Below are 20,506 nucleotides of genomic sequence, written 5' to 3' on the forward strand. Positions count from 1 at the left end.
CCCCAGCCAGGATTTTAAACGCAGGCTCCAAGGGCTGCGCTGCCCCACAATCCTACCTGCAAGTAGCTCCTCTAATAAATTTTTTTTCATTTTAACTCCTCTAAAATCAGTTCTGATTTTTACATCTTCTTTTTTTTTTTTCTTTTAAAACTGGTACACTTTGCTCTCAAATGTTTCCAGTCAGTGAATGACAAGGAAGACACAGCCTACTCTACCTCAAAAAAGAGCTGCCAGGGCTCCTCACACTAAGTGAGAACATACTCACAGGAATGTTAGTTCTTATTCTGCTATGATCCCATCATATATATACACAAAATAATTTCACCCAAGTAGTTCAGGTCCATATTTATTAGTAAGCCCGTGCACTGTCAATGCTCATGGCGATGCCTGAAAGAAAGAACGCTAATAGAACACAGTCTCCACGTTTCAGATGCAAGAAAAGATCTTCCCAGTTAACATCAATGTCCCAGACCAGCTTATAAAAACCCCACACTGGGGAGTGCAGTCCAGCACCACAGAAGGAATGACTTGAGGGTGTATCAATCTGATGCAGAAAGACCAGTGTTCATTAGAGCTCCCAGGACAGTCTCCCTTACAAGCCCAGCTTGGTCCTCCTCCAGTGTCTCCTTTTGGAGTTGTACCTAAGACAAGAGCAGGGTAAATTAGCAAAGTGCACACAAACATTTGTTCAAAACATGAAAGCAGAGCAGCACATGGAAACGGCCTCTCCCGAGAAATATCCATTTGTGAGCATGTACTTGTCCATGTTAAGAACAAACGTTTTCACCACGGTGCAGGTGAAACCGCAGACAGTGTTTGTAACAGAGTTGCTCTCAGCAGGAAAATGGCAGAGCTCCCACTGCAGGAAGCTCTGCAATTGCAGCCTGCTTTGGCACGCAGCTCGGACACAGATCATCACCGAGGTGCTCGAGTGCCACACGACAAAAATCCATCATTTTGCCCCACGGTAAAGTATTCCAAAATACTGCAATTTAACTAAAACAGAACCTCGTTGTAATTACACACCGCCAATCCTGCCTAGAAAGAAACAAGCTGGGAGGAGTTACAGAACAGAACCTGGCAATGCTGTCCAGTTTCAGTACCTGAGCCAGCCACTGCTGCTGTGGCTCTCCTCGCTGCTTAGCACAAAGAGAGAGAACGAGAAGGAAGAATTCTGTTGCCTTAAAAAAGTCCACACAAAGAAGTGGATGAGATAACAAGCTACCCAAAGTATGCCGCAGCTTTTAACCAGAGGACTCAAGACAGGCACCACGGCCTCAAGTGGACCAACACTGTCAGGAACAGAGATACTACCAGGGTACAATATTTGGAATAAATTACCCACAAGTGCAGTTCAGGCTTTCGCTTTACATGTGCCATCACTGGACACCTGTAGACCCTTGCAGAGCACCGGAGAGAATCGCTACAGCACGGAAACCCCAGGAAAACACACCTGCACTACCACCCCTGCCTGGCTCTCACGGACACAAAACCGCACTTTTGGAGACATAAACGCCACCAGCTCTTCCTTCGGCCCGGGCCCATACCTGATCTTATTGCCGGTTTTCATGCGGATCCACTGAGGGATGGGCCGGTTCTGCTTCTGCTTCTTGGCGAGGAAGCGCTTGATCTTGAACGTCTTGTGGGACGACTGCAAGAGAGCGGAGCGGTCAGTCCCTCACGGAGCCCCGGCACCGCCCCGCCAAGCCCGGGCGCATCCCTCCCGGGTCCCTCCCGCTCCCTCGCGGGCCGCCCCGCCCCGCCGCCCCCGCAGCCGGCCCGCCGTTTCCCCCGAGCGCTGCGGCGGCGGCGGGGGTGCCGGGGCGCGGCGGATGGCGGCGGATGGCGGCGGATGGCGGCGGATGGCGGCGGATGGCGGCGGATGGCGGCGGATGGCGCGGGGGTCTCACCATGGCGCGGAGAGGAGCGGCCTCCCGGCGATGGCGGCGGCAGAGGAGGCGGAAGGGGCGGGGCAGAGCGAACCCCGCGGCGCTGGCGCGGCGCCCCCTTGCGGCCGGGAGGACCCGCGCGCGGTGAGGGAACGGCGGCGGAGGAGGAGCGAGTTTGTGCAGTTTTATTTGGGTTCAGTAACAAAAAAAACAGCTATGGCTAAAATTCGCTAGCTTGGGAGGAGCTGCTACTGGCGAAGTCTCGTTCTGGGCTGTAAAACAATACTTCAAGTTATGAGGGAAGAGGAAGCAGTTCCGAGAGGGCAGGAGTTGGGAAACGTTTCAGACTCTAGAGAAGGGAGGATGCTGGAAAAGAACAGGATGCCCAAACCAGCTACATTTGATTAAAAATAAGCATTTCAATGTAGGGAGACTTTACATGAGAATTTGTCAAGACATATTCCATTCTTAAGCCAGCTTATTCATACACTCCAACTTAGTTACTTTATCCAGAGAACCACTGAAGAGGAAGGCCTCTCCCTCCCTAGCACGGTTACTGCACTGCCAGATGTTCTGCTCCTTAAGTGCCAAAGGGCTCCTGTCCACTGGTACCTCAACAACCCCAGCCTGTGTACCTGTCTCAGTGCTTGACTGACACCATTTAGCTTTCCCTGCCTCAGGCAGGAGCACCACACAACACCTGTATTACCTCTGGGCAACTCCAAGCTTGCTCTGCCTAAGTGCATCCAACACTGGCTCCCATCGCCTTACAGTAGAGCTCTGGCTTTAGATCCAGGTGTCATCCCCTCCTGACCACAACTCATTTATTACCATAGTTAAGGCCATAAAATCTTTCTATTTAGCAAAGATTCTCTTCCCTGTTGTAGTTAGATGCTGGGCAAACAAATTCAAATAACTGAAAATACAATGAGAACACATTTCAAATTCCAAATCTACAACTGAGGTTCTTTAACCAGAAACATCCAACAGCACAATGCCCCCTTTTCTTCCTTTGATCCTTCTTCGCTTCGAAGGCACTTCTGGATTGCGTAGTACATGCTCTTTGGCTGCACAGACAGTCAGAACACATAAGGCTTGCATGCTAGTCACTCCTCTTCCTTCGTGTGACTTGTCTCACTCTCTTGTTTCTTATCCACTCCCTGATCTGTGGGCTTTGCAGCACTGTCTTCATACTGACACAATCTGCTTCGGCTTCGGGCTCCCGGCTGGTACAGCTGCATTGCTGGGCGATCCTGAAACAAACCAGAACTGTTTAGACTCTTTCACAGCTCCCTGCTGTAAGGGTTATTATGGCAGCAGTGGTATTAGAAATGGCTCAAATTCAAACTTTTCTGGGTGTTCTAAGTTAAATTACTCCACCATGGTGGCAATGTAACTTCAACTGTCTCAGATCAAGGTTGTCTCTGTTGTAAGGCAACATCCCTGTTCAAGCCACAAAGAACACTGCTCACAGTTGAAGGTATTTGTAAAGAGTTTCCTGCTGAGTTCAGCTCACCCTCAGAAAAGAGGCCAATTTCAGATCTTCAAAACACTGAGTTTCATTTGTACCTGACAATGTCTTAAGTGACATAGAAAACATGCACAGTGATGCTGCAAAAACTAATTTGCAGAGTATATAAAACTAAACTCAAGACATTATTTCTTGAGCCTATTCTGCAAGCAAGTCTTATCCCTGCTTTGGAGGAGCCTGTTCAATCATACTTCCGCTTCAAGATGCATTTTCAGGCACGTGTAGCATCAGCAGAGATACTGATGCTCTACCAACACCTTAAAGATACAGCCCATGGCACAAGTCAGCAAATGAAAAGGTATCAGTGTCTTACAACTTGACTCGTGGTATCTTGGCTTAATTCCTACTCAGTGACAAGAAATACCACAAACAATTTAGCAAAGTTCAGTGGATAAACGGGAAAAAAAAAACTTTCTAGTAATGTCAGAGTTTGTTGCCAGAACAGGGAGAAGTTTCAACAGAGAAACCACATGGTTCTTTCCTTGAAGTGCTTTTATCCTAAAAAACACAAACTGACCCTTATGAATCAACACATGAATTGAAAGAAATCCAGCACCTTGTTTCTGATACGATCCCTCTTAATTGTATCCTCTTTTTTATCGTCTTTGGTTACTTTCTCAGATTTGTCCGTGCTGCTGGTAAAGTCTGTAAGATCACTTTTCTTTCCCTTTTCTCTGAGTAAGTCTCTCTCCTTTTTCACCTCTTCCTCTTTTCTTCTAAAAACCTTCTCTTTCTCATAGCGCTCTTTCTGCCTCCGACGCTCCTCTTCTTGGCGCCTCAGTTTCTCTCTCTGCGCTCTCTCATATTCTCTGTCTCTGTCAAAATCTCTATCTCGGTCCCTGTAGTCCTTTACACACTCATCTTCTGATCTGTATGAAAACAAAACTGAAAATTAAGCTCAAAAGATTCATCAAACAGAGCCGGGAGATCAATGTAATAGTGGCGTAAATGCGCAATAGGAGGACGACACACTGGCAGGTTCTAGGGAGCTCTTGGGCGGCTGCGACAACCCCGAGTCATGCACGACAGCCAGAGAGGACACTGACCACTAGCACTTCCCAGCCTCCTACTTGCATAACTGGCTGAGTCTCCTCTGGCTTTAGAAAACCCTGAATTTCTGTGTCTCATCTCTATTTCTCACACGACAAAACTGAACCTCGAACAGATCACGGAACTGTTGAGAACTACAATTTCCACTTTGACCTTTTTACAAGACCTTAGAGGGACCAGTAACTGGAGAACACCTCTCACCACGTTTATAATCATCTCATTGCAAGGGCAGTGCTCACAGCCTACTGCAGTCACCTACACCTGGGCTTCTTTAGTGCAGTTCTCACAGTGAGTTGCAAAAATATTAAAATTTGTCCACTAGTGAAGAATTTTCAGGTAATTCACAGAGCTTTCTGCAATCACAGGGATGTGCACTGCCACAGAGAACACAGCCTGTGCCTTATATCAGAAAAAGCATTTAAAAGGAATTTCAAAACATTGACATAGCAGAGCAGCCTAAGCCTCATTATGATCAGGAAACAAGTATTAGATACACATATATTTATAGCAAGTACTAGAATACTTTTTTGCCTTCTCTTCTTTTGTCTCCCCATCAGATCGTTTGGCAGATGCACTACTCGCAATTTTTTCCTCCCTCAGAGTCTCTTTTTCCAGTTTCTTGGATTTTTCTTTTCTCTCCAAGTCTTTTTCATCTTTTTCAGGCTTCTTAAGTAGCTACAAAGAAAACAGAAGTCTCAACTAAAAAGTTCACTCTAATACATATTGTCTGGCACAACACCGAAATTGCATCAAAGGAACCACAGTTCAGTGAGAAGTGAACATTAAGGAAATATTACTGCAAACAGCAGCATTTCTAAGAGCTGGAGTGTATGAGTAAGCATTATTCACACAGCAGACTAGGATTTTTCTCCTAAACCAGGCCATTTCAGAAAGCTTAAAAATAGTCTCCATTCCATAGTGAATTCACAATCCTGTTTACCACGATATGTACAACAGTCACATGACAAAAAGTTTAAATATTACTATGAAGCATTACAGCATGTAAACCTTTACATTGCCTACTATTGAATATTACAAAAAATTGGTAATTTACTAACACCAAACTCATGTGATTTTTCACACAATACTCAAAACACATTTTGAGACTGATATACAAATAATAGGGGAAAGGGAGTGTAACAGTTTATAATAAAGAACTGTTCTAGACCTTAATCTTTGGTTCTTCTTTTGATCTGTCTCTTTCTTTTTCTGGGCATCTGTCTACTTTCTTCAATTTTTCTGCTTCTTTTCTCTTCCTTCTCTCCTCCTCTTTCCATTTTCTTCTCTCTTCTTCTCTTTGTCTTTTTCTTTCCAATTCTCTCCTTCTCCTCTCCTCTCTTTTTTCTTCTCTCAGTCTCTGTGTGTGCAAAAGCAAAGAGAAATAGTTTATCTCCACACCAGAAAACATCTCTTTAAGCCATCAAATAACTCACCTCAAAGCTGCCTCTACTATAAAAGAAAAAAAAAATCCTGTCATCTCTACTGTTGTTGTGAACCTGAACATGTTGCAGCAGTATTTTTTTCTTACTCATAAACCTTGATTTGTACTGTCTTAAAAAGCCCAAACACAACACTGGCCTCAGCCTTTATCATTCTAATTTTCATTTAATCTACCCCACCTCTGATTTTCTCCATTCCTAAAACTTAAAATAACATTATGTGTTAGGAGAAAGATCATCCACAATGACCTCAGCTGTTACTGCACTAAAAATGGAAGCATTAAAATGGAAATCTGTTTTGGCAGCGCCACAGAAGACAATTGCTGGGACCAGAATGTACACAAAGCACCACCATTCCTACAAGGACCAACATTCTAGTACTTTAAAATACACGAACAAGGTGTTGACAAGTGAGTTGGGTCAAAAGATCCTTCTTCAACAGGAAGGGCAGGAACATATCAGTGCACACACTGCAATATCCACACCCATGCTTTATATGAGCAAATTGTACTTGCAAACAAGAAGATTCTGGAGAGAAGTCTTACCTGTTTGTTTTTCAAGAAGTTCAATAAAGGAGTAGTCTTTTTAGCTAGAGAATATACAAAACAAATGTAAACAATATGCCTTATCCAATACTGCAATACAACAAAACTCTGAATAAAGTGATGCATCCTTACAGATTCCCCTGCCTGTCTCTTCTCACAGCAATAGGCAGTGAAACAAGTATTCCAAACCCATCTCTGAACAGTGCCAACTATTAGGATTCTGTAAACTTCTGTAGGACACTAATATGATACCCAGTACACCTCTATGTACAGGGATACTCAGTCTGCGTTAGGATTTTCCCAGACTCTCTTGGTTTTAAAGATATCCTTGGAACATGCTTAAAAAGAGCAACCTGGTCCTTTTTTGTGGTATTTTACCCAATCCCATTCTCTCTTGACTTGTGCCTGTGTGGAACATCACCACTCACAGCACTGTGCACTAAACATCACTGCATCCTCTGAAATGCAGCCACTCCACAGCCCGGTCTGGCTAACAAACATCTGACCAGCAGCTGGCAACAGGAAGGAACTTTCTCATCTAAAACTTAAACCTAGAGAAGAATTTAGAGCATAGGAACAAAACAAAATAGACACTGACTAATATTACCCTAAAGGTTTAACAAATACTAAGCAGGCACACAAAAGAATTCAGTCTCCTCCAGGTTGAGAAATCACAGCTTCAAATTACAAACCACATATGTTTCTTTGTGCTCTAGGAAAATGTAACTATAGTACACAGATTTCCATACCTATTAGCTCTTTATTTCTTGCCTCTATTTCCTCCAACAAAGTTTCAGGAGTGGAGGTTAATTTTTCATCATCTGCACTGTAACTTTCCAGAAACTTCTTGTATTCTGGGTCTACAGGGAAGAGGAAAAGGAAGGGGAAAAGGAAGGGGAGGTGGGAAAAAAGGGAAAAACAAAAAAGAGATATACTGTAGCATGAAAAGCATTTGCATTGCGCACTGCTGGAAGTCTGGGTTGGATTTACATAAATTGGGTTGTTTATATGCCATCTTTTCATAAGTTGGCAGCTCTCAAATGAGCTGCTGCATTATCTTTGTCTGGGACAACCATTTAATAGACTTGCAGCTGACAAAGCAGTGCTAATAAGCTTCACATAAATTAAGCAAACATCCCATTGATGGAATTACAATGTCACAGTAAAAACATATTCAAATTACTGCTAAGATTTTCAATCTACACATGCAAAACAAACTATCTTGCTGTTATACCATCTTCGATAGTTCCAGTTTTGGCATCCTTTTTCTTACTCTTCTTTTTTGCAGCTTTTTGGAAAGGTGCAAACTCAACTATGGCAGCATACTCCTGACCTGTTAAGAGGAGAGAGAAAAATATATTAAAATAGAGATGAAAGAGATATAAAATAGAGCATATTGTCCATGTCTACAGCAGGAAGATAATCCTCACAAGAAACATGCAATACTAGAAGAGATTATTTAGACAGTATAAAAAAATTCTTGCATTTTGAAAGCAATTTAATGAAAAAAAAGCACCTTAGAGACAGCAGAATTCATGAACTTGTAACCCTCCCAAATAAAGAAGAACCTTATGGACAGAGCTTTGTCCATAGAACACCTGTCTGGATGAATTGTAAGACACATGCACTTGAATCAAAGCTCCAGGTGAGACCCTTCCACTGCCCAAGCCAACAGGAACTTTTAGTGCTGCCCAATGTAGGCACTTCTGAAAGACGAAACTTAAACCCATGACACCACATGTTTAGAAAACAGGTAAGTGGTGACTAAATACTCGAACGTTTGATCAATTAATTAAACCAACTATGTTCCTACAGATTACTGTCTCCAGAGCAGTCACTTTCACAACTCAGTCTGCAAAGCAGCAGCTGTTCCTTTTACTGAATCAAGATGACTCAGTTGTAAACTGAAACAAGTGACAATTTCAGGTAAAAACTGACCAAAAGATAAGTGACACTGTTGGAAGTGCACAGGACAGGTGAGGGGAGTAGCTGAGGGTGAGGTATGAGTAACCTCATCTTCATTTGTTTGTACACTGACAGCATGTACCTGCTTTCACTTTACAGACTTGACACTCAGGTATGACAATGCAAACATTCACTTCAGTTGATTTACATCATCATCCCTGCTGCCTTGTATACACCCAACTGGATTTTATACATCATATACAAAATCCATTTAAAAATTTATCTATAAAAAAGTTAATTTAGACTAGTTTCCACAAAGCATAAGGAGTTTTCTTTTCTGTGAAATACTGCATAACATGCATTTAAGGCACTAAATCCGAACAAGCCATAAGTGGCTGCTCACACCCACCCCTCCAAAACTCAACCAGCAACACGGCACAGGCGGGGGAGCAGCAACACACACTGCCCTTCACTCGCCTTTGTGATCGACGAAAACATAGCCGTCGAAGCGATCCCTGAAGAGGACTATGTCTTCCTGGTTCTTGAAGTTGATGTAGGCTCTAGAGAACATGTGCGGGTACAGGCTGCGGAGACACAAACCGAGGGCGCTCGGCTGACGGGGCGGCGGCACCACAGGGGCCCGGGGGGCGGTAGCGGCGGCTCCCGGGAGCGCCCGGGCGGGGCCCGCGGCCGTACCTGGAGTCGTTGGCGAAGAACTCGAAGTAGTCGTGCTCGGGCAGCGGCTGCAGGTGCTCCTCCAGCTGCTCCTTCGTCAGGCTGGGCGGGAGCCGCCGGATCACCACCTGCGGCACGGCGGGACCGGCGGTCAGGGGGCGGCAGCGTCGCGGACGGGGCAGCCCCGTTACCGGGAGGCGGCCCCATTACCGGGAGGGGAGGCCCGTTCCTGAGGGGGTGGTTCCTGCTACCGCGGTAGGGCCCGTTCCCAGGGAGCTGCCCGTTCCCGGGGGGTGCCCGTTCCCGGGGGTGCCCGTTCCCGAGGGGTGCCCGTTCCCGAGGGGTGCCCGTTCCCGGGAGGTGCCCGTTCCCGAGGGGTGCCCGTTCCAGAGGGGTGCCCGTTCCCGAGGGGTGCCCGTTCCCGAGGGGTGCCCGTTCCCGGGGGGTGCCCGTTCCCGGAGGTGCCCGTTCCCGGGGGGTGCCCGTTCCCAGAGGTGCCCGTTCCCAGAGGTGCCCGTTCCCAGAGGTGCCCGTTCCCGAGAGGTGCCCGTTCCCGAGAGGTGCCCGTTCCCAGGGGGTACCCGTTTCCGAGGGGTGCCTGTTCCCAGAGGTGCCCGTTCCCGAGGGGTGCCCGTTTCCGAGGGGTGCCCGTTTCCGAGGGGTGCCCGTTTCCGAGGGGTGCCCGTTTCCGAGGGGTGCCCGTTTCCGAGGGGTGCCCGTTCCCGAGGGGTGCCCGTTCCCGGGGGGTGCCCGTTCCCGAGGGGTGCCCGTTCCCGAGGGGTGCCCGTTCCCGGGGGGTGCCTGTTCCCAGAGGTGCCCGTTCCCGGGGGGTGCCCGTTCCCGGGGGGTGCCCGTTCCCGAGGGGTGCCCGTTCCCGGGGGGTGCCCGTTTCCGAGGGGTGCCCGTTCCCGAGCGCCGCGCGGGCCCCACCTTGCTGAGCGTCTCCTTCTTGTCCTTGGGCCGCTCCAGGCGGTCGAGCTCGGCCGCGCCGGCCCTGCCGTCCGTTCCGGCGGTGGGGCCCGGACCCGCGCCCAGCACAGCGCCCGGCCCGGCGGCAGCCCCGCGCCGCTCCTTGGGCCTGGCGTTCTCCTTGTCCTCCTTCATCCCGGCCCCGCTCCGGATCCCGCTCCGGATCCCGATCCCGACCCCGGGCCAGGGCAGCGCCGCGCGCCCCCGCGCGCCCATTGGCCGTCGCCTCTCGCGAGACTGCGCCTGAAACGGGCCGGGGCCGCCGCCGGACTACAACTCCCGGCGTGCACCGCGCCCGGCACCGCCGGTCCCGGCGGCGTCAGCGACCGGCACCGGGCACAGTTTGGGATTAGGATTGGGATCGGGATTGAGATCAGGTGGGCTGGGGCGCGGGGACGGCCTCTTTCCTTGCCGAGGCCGGTCCCCGGCAGTGCTGTCGCTCCCGCCGCCCCTCCGGGCCTGCTGTGCTGTGAGGGGCGCGGGGCAGGCCGGGAAGGGCGCGGGGCAGGCCGGGAGTGCCCCGGGAGCGGCGCACGGGAGCGGCACCGGGAGCGGCACCGGCACCGGCGGGATGTGGTACGAGATCCTGCCCGGTATGGCCATCATGGGCGTCTGCCTCAGCATCCCCGGCCTCTCCACCATCTTCATGCACCGCCTGTGCAACGGCGGCAAGGTCAGCGCGGGCGGGCCCCGCGGCCCCGGTGCTCCGCTTCCCCCCGGCACCGCCCCTACCCCCCAGCCCCTGCATCCCTCTGGGGTCCCTTCCTTCCCGGGGCCCCTTTTCCCTCATCCCTCGGCACCCCAGCCCAGGACCGTAACAGGCATTGCTGTGCCCGCAGGAGAAGAGGATCGCCCGCTACCCCTTCCAGTGGACGCTGATGGAGAGGGACCGGCGGATCTCGGGTGTCAACAAGTACTACGTGTCCAAGGCAGGTTTTTGGGGCATGGGCAGGTACCGCCGGGGGGGGGCTGCTGGAGCCAGGCGCTGCTCCCCCATCCCCGGGCTCTGGGATGGGGTTCCCGCGGCTGCACCGGTGGCTCCCGGAGCTGTCAGGCTCCGTGCCCGCAGCTGATCTGCCTCTGGGGCTGTGCATTTTAATTGTGTTTTAATTAGGACTTGGGTAATTAGGTGTAGTTTGAAAACCGGCATTTTCAGCTATGCCCTGTTGCACATCAGTGGCAAGAATGATGCAGATATAGCTGGTTTTTTTTTTTCTTTTTCAGGGTCTGGAGAACATAGACCAAGGTGGCAGCACTTTGAAGAATCCACGTGTCTACAGAGAATGATTTAACTCTTAAATAAAGATATATGTCTGTTCAGCCCTTGTTTCTGTGTTGCTGTGGTGGGGTTACCATGGCTGGACACCAGGTGCCCACCAAAGCTGCTCTGTCACTCCCCTTCTCAGCTGGACAGGGAAGAGAGAATATAATGGAATGCTCATGGGTTGAAATAAGGACAAGGAGAGATCACTCAGCAATTATCATCAAGGGCAAATGAGACTCAGCTCGGGGAAATTAATGTATTGTCAATCAAATAAGAGCAGGATAATGGGAAATAAAACCAAATGATGAAACACCTTCCCCCACCCCTGTCTTCTTCCTGGATTCAACTTCACTCCTGATTTTCTCTACCTCCTGCCCCCTGAGCTGTGCAGGGTGACAGGGAATGAGGCCATGGTGAATGTCATCACATGTTGTGTGTCCAAGAGGACTGATTCTATTTTTGCACCCACTTCTGGCATGCAGTTCCCTGCTGCTGACTGCAGCAGCCTGCATGAATAGCCAGTGTCACCTCCTGCAGCTTGGATTCTTCCCTCCCAGCTCAGCCATAGTCAGCAATCTCAACTTACAGTAAAGCCAAAACCTGCCTCTGCTACATCCTAAACCTGCTATGACAATGCCTCTTACTTATCTCCTTGTTGCAGTGTGGCAGTGAAACGCAGATCCTGTGACACTGCCACCTGGGAGACACGGGGTGTGGAAGGACCACAACCAACGTGCAGGGAACAAGGTGCAGAGTCACATGGATCAGACAAATTTCTGAGGAATGTCCAGGCTTGTGTTAATGCTCTCTCAGCTGGACAGGAAGCATCTCTAGGAAACCACAATGACTAGGTACCTACACTTTGCTCATTATTGATCTAGCAGCTGAATCCATGTAGCAGCCTTTTGTCACTCTGGAAGAGCGGCTGCTGGGAGTTCAGCACACTGTGATACGCTGAAACATTTCTGGCCTCTCTCTGTTGGTTCTTTCCCCCTGAAGGGCTGGGAGACTTCTGAGCGCCGGGCTGGGCTGAGACTGTGCCCGGCACAGCACAGAGCGGAGGCTGCTTTAGTTCCCCAATTGCCGAGACTGTCAGAAACACGACAAACAGAGAATCTGGCAGGATCCCACAGCTATTTTCTTGGCCGTACCGTCCTCCTTTTCTGGGAGACAGCGGCTGCTGGGGAGGCATTTCCCCGGGGCCGGTGCATCCGCAGGGAATGCCGACGGGGATGCCGGGAGGCGGCACCGCCTCTCCATGGTGACGCGGGCAGAACGCTCCCGCGGCGGGGGGGCCGGGACAGCGGCGGGGACACCGCCGGGGCCCCGGAGCAGCTCCTCGGGGCTGGACACCTTCCCTGGAAACAACAGCCCCGGGATCCCCCGGGACCCCCTGCCCGGCCGGGGCAGAGCTGAGGGGGGTGAGCGGGGGAGAGGGGCCAGCGAGGGACTGGACACTGCTCCCCGTGTTCCTCTGATGGGTCCTGCAGCTCTGGGACGGGCTCTGTCTCACTCTGTGCTTTCCTTTCTCTAAAGGTGAAGCCAATGGACAAGGAAGAGGACAAAGATCACACCCCCGCAGACAATGAGAGAAGCAGTTCAGAGCTGGAGAAAAAGGAAAAAGGTACTGTGTTTGCTCTATTAGCATATGTTGGGGGTTCTTTTCCAGGAGGATTTGTCAGCATTTTATCTGTTTTAGAAGCCAAGCGTGTTATCAAAACTATCCAGTGGACCACAGGCAACAACTTCACAGTGGAGAAAGGGCGGCAGCAGATTGAAGAGCTCATTTCTGTGAGTGACAATTCCACCCACTCAGGAAGGCCACACCTTCTCACTGTTAAGAAGTGTGAAAAATTAAAGAGCACCTCTGGTTCCTTTTTAGCACTGCTCTCAAGTCACCTCTACTAGACAGAGGGAGTCTTAGTGTGATGCCTTTACTTGACAGACATGGGACATTCATGAAAGCTGGCTTCACCACTCAGAATTTCTTGGGGAAGAAGAACTGAAGGACAGCAAGAGGTACCATTACAGAGCTTGCTGGGGCATCCCAACACGCAGAAAACCCATCCCACGAGCAACAGCAAGTGTCTACTTTGTTATAGTGATCTCCAAACTCAAACCTGATGTAAGTACTCAGAAATGGCACACACCAGTCCTTTAAGGGACAAGATACAGGGAGGTTCCCAAGGCAGGGAAATGCCAGGGCAGCAGAGAGACCAGCCAGGAGCTGGCAGCTTGCACAGAGACCCTGAGGAGGCCTGGGCATTGCCAGAGTAACACTGTGAGAGTTAAACGTGGCCTTACGGAAACACAAAGTCAGTTGGCAAAAGGAGTGGAGCACAGAGCGGGAGGCTGGGTTAGTTCCCAAATCATCAACTGACCAAGCTCGACAAACAGAATCTGGCAAGATCCCACATCTGCTTTCCTGCTTCGACCATCTTCCCCTTCCAAATAACAATTGTGGAAGTGCAAAAAAAAAGGTTTAATAATAAAAAAAAAAAAAAAAAGAATAATAGTAACAAGTTGTAAGGAAAAAATAACCAAGAGAGAGAAAAAAACCTCCTAAGACAGAAAAGTGATGCAAATGAAAACCATTACTTAGCACCTGCCAACCAGTGCCCAGCCAGTCCCTGAGCAGCACCTTCCACCCTGCTCCAACACAACCTTGCCCCATTTTACTGCTGAGCATAAGGCCACAAGGTCTGGGACATCTCTTGGGTCAGTTGGAATCAGCTGTCCCAGCTCTGTTCTCTCTCTCAGCTCCTTGTGCCCCCCCAGCCTCCTCGCTGGTGGGGTGGGGTGAGGAGTTGAAAAGGCCTTGGCCCTGGGTAAGCATTGCCCAGCAATAAGAGAAACATCCCTGAATTATAAACCCTGTTTCCAGCAGAAATCCAAATCACAGCCCTCTACCTGCTGCTATGGAGAAAATTAACTTTATCCCAGTCAAAACCAGCACAACAGCCCATAGCTGGTCAGCAATCTTACGTCATATCATAGGCTTAGAATTGAAACTTTTGAGTCTCTGCCTTCACAAGAAAATACTAGGAAGTTTTAAACTACTCAAATCTGTATCAGAAATGTTGTACAAATATCCAGGTTACTTTTGAAGAATTAGATAGTAGCTCTTACCTAATTACAATGTCTGCTCTTTGAGGGGCTGTAGGTGACCTCTGCCCTGTCTCTGCTCTCTTGCAGACGTCTCCTGTGGAGGTTTTCTTCAGACTGGAGTCCAGCAGGCTGATTCGCAGGTAAATGTCATTACTCTTCTGTCACTGACACAACTCAGGACATTCTAGCAAGCTTTTCCATCCCAAAACCAAACAGGGAGCTCCATGTAAGTAAGTGTGCAGTCACATCGAGGAGGTGGAAGAAGCTGTCAAAATTTTGCTACGCAAAATGAAATGACCCTGCTTATCATTAGCTTCACTCTCCCACAAGCATGGATAGCCACCCTGTGGGCATCTGCTTACCCAGGTCTAGGGGTGGGCTTTATTGCAGCAGATAGGCTTGCCTGGTAAAGAAAGGCCAGCTCTCAGCTGGCCAAACTTGGATTTAATATTATTCTTACAATTTACTCTCTTTTTATTCCATCCTCCAGGCCAGAAGAGTTTCAGTTTAGAGAAAAGTGGCTTCAGGACATTATTGAAAATAAAATAATCCTCATAGAAAGACTTAGTTCCAAATGAGCAGCTACAATTCACCATCACCAGTGCTCAGTTATGGAGAACCAAATAAACACAATGAAGAAAGAAAGGCTCTTCCTTAGCAGCATTTCTACTTTGTGGATACATAAAAAGCATTGAACCTGTGCAAAATCAATGACGCCTTGACACAGTAGTTGGCTTTATGTGACGGTCCCTGGCAGGTATGGGTGGGTACAGCAGGATGGAACCAAGTTCCAGAGTGTAAATGGGAAGAGACAGCTGGGAGGGATTTGCTGGTCTGTGGAACTCCAGGGAAAACATTATAGGACTTCTGGACTTTTATCTTCTTCGCACCAATATATGAGACATCTCTGCTGCCACTTAGGGGAACAAAAAAAATAAAAAAAACGATTTAGGGGAACAAAAGCCCTTTAAAAAACGCTTTCTTTTTCTCAAGTGTTTTTAAAAACATGTTCAAAGGGGATATGTTTTGGAAATATGTAGTTGAATCAAAGATAACCACCACATAAGCACTGCTTGAGCAAGGCCTCCAAGTACAGAGCTTAAAGCAAACCACATAATGCTGCTGAAACAGACCAAATTAAAATACTACCAGAGTTAAAATAAGGTTTTAATCTAGAACACTTTCATAGACATAAACATTTCAAATAAATTGAAAGACACATCCTTGCTGCCATCTGTATACATCCAGGGGTTCCAATCACTGCACCCCACTGCTCTGATGCCTATGTATAACATAGGAGAAAAAGAAGCAAGCAACTTTGTTCTTCACCACAGATGAAGACTGTTGGTACTGTTACTTTACACCCCAGTTTCTATCTGCTTGCTCTAAAGTAACTGAAGCCCATCTGTATTAAATTACAAACTCATTTACAGAATATTTACAAGTCTAGTTTGAACCACAAACCAAACTTCACTGTTTTGAAGAAAACCTAAATCTAAAAGACTTCTGAAGAAATAGCGAAGTGGACAGTCCTAGATCTTAAATAGGAACTCAGGAGTTCCTTCATTTTTGCTACTGTTAGTAGTAGCTTGTTAACTGTCTTTTCCAAGCTAAATGATTCTATGAAAAATCAAAATAAATGGAAAAAAAATTGACACATTGGTATTATGTAACAAAGCCCTTCCCATGGGATCTTCCTACTTGCCTGACTCAAAGCAAGCGCAGAACATTGACACTTCTAATCTTCCCTGTCTGTTCCCGCCTTCCCTGTCTTGTAGCCTTTCAGTTTACAGGGGTTCCTTGTAGATGGCGAACAAATCACCCTAGAGAACCTGATAAAAATAACTCTGTTTCCTTGACACAGGTAATCCACTCCTGGGGCCCGGCCCTGTTGGGTGAAAGGTGCTGCAGCACCTGCAGCGTTTTTCAAATCACGACTGGAACAGGTCAGCTGCGGCGTGGTACAGTCTGTGGTGCACAGCTCAAAGCATTATTTCTCCTCTTTGCCCTTAGTCTTTCTGTAAACCATCTCTCGAAAGCTTGCGAGGATCTTGTTCTCTCGTTTCCTCCTCTCCTCCTGGTTGAAGGAGGCCAGGGCTCTCTTCTCGTCGGCGCTGTAGATCTGGTTCTCTTTGCGCAGACGCACGGCCTCCATGCGCCGATGTCTGCAGAGGACAACACGGGGCATGTCATCATGGGCAGAGTGCCCTGCTACAGCTCCCATCCATCAGCTGGCCTGAGTGTTTTCAGGGGCTTTAAATAAAGACACCTCCACTAGAGAATCCAAACTTGCACACAAACCTTCCCAGGAAGGAGTGTGGCAGAGCAAGGAACTGACTGCTCTCAGGGTGTGTCTGCTCCCAGTCAGTCAGCCAGAAGTTCCACCTACCCCCCAAGGTGTCAGCTGCTGGCTCACCAAAGTTTAAGTGAAATTCCTGTAGGACTCATAGAGCAAAAAGTGCAGCCAAACTCTCACACTTTGTCTCCTACTCTCCAGCACATCACCAGGGCTGTCCAAACACACCATGAGGCACAAGCATCTCCTCATTTGAAATAAAGATAATTAGAAGTATATTGCCTGGAAAGAAATTTTGCTCTTGAGTAGAAAGCATCCTTGAAAACCTCACCACCTGTCTACAGCAACGGGGAGTTTGGTGTAGATTACTGCAAGCATGCAGAGCACCTTCTCCTCCATGCTTTCAACTAGAGCTTGGAAGCAGTCTTCCACCCAGCCAACAGAGAAAGCAGCTCTTGAAAACATCACTGAACCACTGCCATCATCAAAACCATACCTGCTGCCACTCATGACGTAACCAGAGCTCTCAAACGATGCGATCTCTTCACTGGTCAAGCCGATCTCGCCTCTCCGGGGAATACGTTTTCCTGCTTTTACATACTCTGCCATTGCTGCACCTTCACCCGGCAGGAGGGCGTGTCCATAGCTAAAAAGAAAAGTGAGGATTGCAGTGTCAAACACAGAGAGCCTGTGCATCCAGCTTCCCTGTTCACTACCAAATGCAGCTGCATTTTTAAACACTTCCGTATTCTTTCCCACATACTGGCCCGTTCCTTCCTTATGGCTAACAACAGCAAAAACATCTTAAATTAGCAGTTGAGTCCATTCTGATTAAAAAATGAAGACACTATGAAGTTACAACGCTGCAGAGCATCAGAATAAAGGTACCTTACAACTGATTTTCTAGGGATCAAGACTAAAAAGCATAAACCAGACTTTTCTACCCAAATTCAGGCCAGGGGAAAGGCTAGCACCACTAGCACTTCTGCCTGCAAGTTTCTGGCACAGCATTTCTCCCTCTGCAGGCCATATTGTTGTGACATCCCTTTTGAACAGTAAATTTCATGCTTGATTTACTTGATTTGATCAAAGTACTGTTAGAGCTGGCTACTCACTTCAAAGGCCTGTCATCCTGAGATGCATGAGTTTTGGGAGCCTCTGGTCCAATCAGGCTATCAGCTTCGGTATTTTCTGCAACAATCAAATAATGAGGGAGATTGATATTGTGCCCATTGTTCTCTGTTATCAGGAGTGTTCCACAGGTCAGCAAGACCTAAGAGAATTCACAAAAAGGACACCAAGAAGTTTCAATCCAAATTTAAAGTCAGGTGAACCTACTTGATCTCTCAATCCAGAGATCGTCCCCTTGAACTGTTTCGTCATCAGAATCTTCGCTACTTGAATCGCTGGATTCCTTCCTGCTCTTCTTATTTTTCTTTTTCTTATACTTCTTCCTGTGATAAAGTCAGACAGACGCGCTATTTACCAAAATTTGCTTGGAATCATACTCAAATAATTAGTTTCTCAAGGTAACTTCTACCTATGGAAAGACTGGCTGGCTGCATACAGATTGTTGTTCTTTCATAGAAGAACATCTTACAGTGAAGTCAAGACAATATATCTGCTGTTACACCACTCACAGAGCGTTAGAAAGTGGCTCTACACTTGCAGGGAGTTGTCTAAGCTGCCCAATTACTGGCTATTTAAAGAAAATCCATCAAATTAATATTATTTGTCAACACTTGCATCCTGAATTACCAGAATGCTCACACTCCCTAAGAGCCTGTGAAGAAAGTGGAGCTGCTCTCCAGCCAACAGAAGCCAGAATTACACACAGCAACCTGGGCACTTACTTTTTGCTCTTCCTTTTCCTCTTCTTGCTTTTCTTTTTATCTTCATCTGAAAAAAAAGAAGTATATCATTATCAAAAAGAGATGATTAGCTCTAACTAAGTAGTTTACTGTACTGAACTGGCTCCACCAGAATGCCCTAGTACACACACAGCTGCTCAGACGTGACTGTTTAGGTACCAAACAATACTAAGAAAGAACAAGCAGAAAGCTGCCTGCAGTACTGATCAGCATGAGAACATATAAAACAGATCTCTGTCGTGAGCTACCCATGGATGCTTAATTCAGAAATCCCATTTCCTGAGGCCAGACTGCAAGCACTCAAGGAAAAGGCACGGCAAACCCAGCAAGATGATGAAAGAAATAACCATGGATTGATGCTGCAGCTCTGTGATTGCAGAACACTGCAAGTGTTCAGTAAAAGCCAGAAGTGTCAGTTTGTGTTCAGCCCTCACACATCAGCCGAAACCCTCCTGTCTTACCACTGGAGTTCTGCTCAGACTCCGACTCACTGTCGCTGTCCTCAGAATGCTTCCTGCGCTTTCTTTTGGATGCCTTATGTTTTCTCTTCTTTCTTTTCTTCTTCTTTTTCTTCTTTTCCTCTAGAATGTTTTTAAAACATAACATTAGAGATCAATCAACTAGCTCCGTATGTACTTCCCAACCTTCCCAAGGCAATGCTCTCCTTTGAACTGCAGCCCACTCAATTCCAGCCATCAAAACCAGTAAACCTCCAGCAAGCAACTGCAGCAGATTCTAGACTTGAATAGCTTCCCATTTTCAAAACAAGCTGTGTAAGCCAAACAAAATACCTTCTGAGCTGGAATCCGAAGAACTACTCTTAGATTTTGCCTCTTCATCTTCTACCGGTGTATGCTCATCAGAACTGAATAAAAACAACAGTTTGCTATTTAAGATCTATTTTGTAGTACTCAAGATAAAAGATACACATGTGACCAAACACATTGCAGATTTTGAGTCAATAATTGCAATGGAGCAAAGTATTAAAGGGTTAATTTTCAGCATGGGAACTGCCTTAAAAACCACAACACAAATGTCACCTGATCTACAATAAATCACATATTGCACAATTGGAATGTTGGAATTACTTTGGGGGAAGGGAAGTAATAATCTCATGTTGATTCAGAATTTAACTGATACAAGAAGAATTGTGGCAATGGGACTAATGCAGGAAAAAGACATTTTGGTAAATTAAACTAACACATAATCAATATCATAAAAAACAGAAGGAAAGAAGAAAGAATATGCCTTACTCGGGGTCAGGAACCTTTGGCGACAGCCCCCAGACCTCAGGTGCCCCCAGCTCTCCAATTCTCTCTCTTTCATTGAGTCTTCTGTAAAGGAAAACACCTTCACTGAACCCTTGCGTGCCACACCCGGTACACAAACACTTTAAATGTGGTACCTGTCGCCATTGCTAATCGCAGTAAGGAAAAGAAACAACCAGGCGCAAGGAGCCAGCTCCCAGGCCGGGGGCTGGCAGCGGTGCCCCCACACTGCAGAGGGGTTACCCCTCCCAGCCGAGCCCCGGCCCGGCCTGCCCGCGGGCACGGGGAGCGCCCGGAGAGGCCGGAGGGGCCGAGACCCGCGGCCGGGCCGTGCAGCGCCGGGCCCGCCGCCCTCCCACAGCACCCCCGGGCCCCGCCGGCAACCGGCACGACGGCCCCGACCCCGGCCCCGCGCTCGCCTCTGCCGCAGGATCTCCTCCTTCTCCTTCTCGTAGTACTCGGGCCAGCCCTTGCCGTAGTGGTGGTGCCCGTGGTGCGCGGCGGAGCGCGGCCCGCCGGGGCTGCGCGACCGCGACCGGCTGCGGCTCCGCCGGTGGCTCGGGCGCCTCGGGCCGTTGCGTTCGCGGGACCGGGAGCGGGACCGGGAGCGGCGGGCGCGGCGCTCGGGGCTGTCGGCGGGCGGGGAGCGGGAGCGGGACGCGGGCGCCATGGCGGCGGCGGGGCGGGGGCGCCGCT

At 48.4% G+C, this 20,506-nt stretch overlaps 5 protein-coding genes and 1 non-coding gene across 6 annotated transcripts; 2 read left to right on the forward strand and 4 right to left on the reverse strand.

The window, feature by feature from the left end:
- Positions 1 to 333: 333 nt before the first annotated feature.
- On the reverse strand, positions 334 to 2,948 carry RPL39 (ribosomal protein L39). The gene is made up of 3 exons (XM_050310578.1): positions 1,911 to 2,948; positions 1,548 to 1,651; positions 334 to 641 (listed from the first exon to the last, which is right to left on the reverse strand). The coding sequence occupies exons 1-3, from the start codon at positions 1,911 to 1,913 to the stop codon at positions 593 to 595; spliced, it is 156 nt and encodes a 51-aa protein (XP_050166535.1). The 5' UTR covers positions 1,914 to 2,948; the 3' UTR covers positions 334 to 592.
- LOC126637588 (small nucleolar RNA SNORA69) lies at positions 757 to 891 on the reverse strand. The gene has a single exon (XR_007628356.1). It is a non-coding gene; the product is annotated as a small nucleolar RNA SNORA69 (small nucleolar RNA).
- UPF3B (UPF3B regulator of nonsense mediated mRNA decay) lies at positions 2,061 to 10,219 on the reverse strand. The gene is made up of 10 exons (XM_050310577.1): positions 9,965 to 10,219; positions 9,056 to 9,162; positions 8,837 to 8,943; positions 7,689 to 7,787; positions 7,204 to 7,314; positions 6,455 to 6,498; positions 5,639 to 5,827; positions 4,994 to 5,145; positions 3,977 to 4,289; positions 2,061 to 3,142 (listed from the first exon to the last, which is right to left on the reverse strand). Exons 1-10 carry the CDS (start codon positions 10,217 to 10,219, stop codon positions 2,996 to 2,998), a joined length of 1,524 nt encoding a protein of 507 aa, XP_050166534.1. The 3' UTR covers positions 2,061 to 2,995.
- Positions 10,220 to 10,359: 140 nt separating this feature from the next.
- Positions 10,360 to 11,323, forward strand: NDUFA1 (NADH:ubiquinone oxidoreductase subunit A1). Its single transcript, XM_050310410.1, has 3 exons — positions 10,360 to 10,676; positions 10,843 to 10,932; positions 11,228 to 11,323. The coding sequence occupies exons 1-3, from the start codon at positions 10,575 to 10,577 to the stop codon at positions 11,288 to 11,290; spliced, it is 255 nt and encodes an 84-aa protein (XP_050166367.1). The 5' UTR covers positions 10,360 to 10,574; the 3' UTR covers positions 11,291 to 11,323.
- A 1,267-nt stretch (positions 11,324 to 12,590) lies between these two features.
- On the forward strand, positions 12,591 to 16,015 carry AKAP14 (A-kinase anchoring protein 14). The gene is made up of 6 exons (XM_050310200.1): positions 12,591 to 12,688; positions 12,804 to 12,891; positions 12,967 to 13,058; positions 13,213 to 13,392; positions 14,463 to 14,515; positions 14,866 to 16,015. Exons 2-6 carry the CDS (start codon positions 12,813 to 12,815, stop codon positions 14,951 to 14,953), a joined length of 492 nt encoding a protein of 163 aa, XP_050166157.1. The 5' UTR covers positions 12,591 to 12,688; positions 12,804 to 12,812; the 3' UTR covers positions 14,954 to 16,015.
- NKAP (NFKB activating protein) lies at positions 15,513 to 20,495 on the reverse strand. The gene is made up of 9 exons (XM_050310197.1): positions 20,230 to 20,495; positions 19,796 to 19,876; positions 19,334 to 19,407; positions 19,004 to 19,123; positions 18,525 to 18,570; positions 18,010 to 18,125; positions 17,787 to 17,862; positions 17,168 to 17,317; positions 15,513 to 16,540 (listed from the first exon to the last, which is right to left on the reverse strand). The coding sequence occupies exons 1-9, from the start codon at positions 20,478 to 20,480 to the stop codon at positions 16,366 to 16,368; spliced, it is 1,089 nt and encodes a 362-aa protein (XP_050166154.1). The 5' UTR covers positions 20,481 to 20,495; the 3' UTR covers positions 15,513 to 16,365.
- Positions 20,496 to 20,506: the final 11 nt, after the last annotated feature.

Source organism: Myiozetetes cayanensis, unplaced genomic scaffold (genome assembly GCF_022539395.1).
Source record: "Myiozetetes cayanensis isolate MyiCay16 unplaced genomic scaffold, myiCay2020 scf15, whole genome shotgun sequence".
Lineage (NCBI taxonomy): Eukaryota > Metazoa > Chordata > Aves > Passeriformes > Tyrannidae > Myiozetetes > Myiozetetes cayanensis.

Coding starts and splice junctions, on each gene's coding strand:
- NDUFA1 (XM_050310410.1), top strand. CDS start 10,575: ATGTGGTACGAGATCCTGCCCGGTATGGCCATCATGGGCGTCTGCCTC. Junction 10,677..10,842: donor GCCTGTGCAACGGCGGCAAG/GTCAGCGCGGGC, acceptor CTGTGCCCGCAG/GAGAAGAGGATCGCCCGCTA. Junction 10,933..11,227: donor ACAAGTACTACGTGTCCAAG/GCAGGTTTTTGG, acceptor TTTCTTTTTCAG/GGTCTGGAGAACATAGACCA.
- RPL39 (XM_050310578.1), bottom strand. Junction 642..1,547: donor AAAACCGGCAATAAGATCAG/GTATGGGCCCGG, acceptor CTCTTGTCTTAG/GTACAACTCCAAAAGGAGAC.
- AKAP14 (XM_050310200.1), top strand. CDS start 12,813: ATGGACAAGGAAGAGGACAAAGATCACACCCCCGCAGACAATGAGAGA. Junction 12,892..12,966: donor GCTGGAGAAAAAGGAAAAAG/GTACTGTGTTTG, acceptor TATCTGTTTTAG/AAGCCAAGCGTGTTATCAAA. Junction 13,393..14,462: donor TCTCCAAACTCAAACCTGAT/GTAAGTACTCAG, acceptor GCTCTCTTGCAG/ACGTCTCCTGTGGAGGTTTT.
- UPF3B (XM_050310577.1), bottom strand. CDS start 10,219: ATGGGCGCGCGGGGGCGCGCGGCGCTGCCCTGGCCCGGGGTCGGGATC. Junction 6,499..7,203: donor AAGAAATAAAGAGCTAATAG/GTATGGAAATCT, acceptor TATATTCTCTAG/CTAAAAAGACTACTCCTTTA. Junction 4,290..4,993: donor AAAGAAGAGAAGGCAAAAAA/GTATTCTAGTAC, acceptor GTTTTCATACAG/ATCAGAAGATGAGTGTGTAA.
- NKAP (XM_050310197.1), bottom strand. CDS start 20,480: ATGGCGCCCGCGTCCCGCTCCCGCTCCCCGCCCGCCGACAGCCCCGAG. Junction 18,571..19,003: donor GTCTGAGCAGAACTCCAGTG/GTAAGACAGGAG, acceptor CTTTTTTTTCAG/ATGAAGATAAAAAGAAAAGC. Junction 16,541..17,167: donor TACGTCATGAGTGGCAGCAG/GTATGGTTTTGA, acceptor TGTCCTCTGCAG/ACATCGGCGCATGGAGGCCG.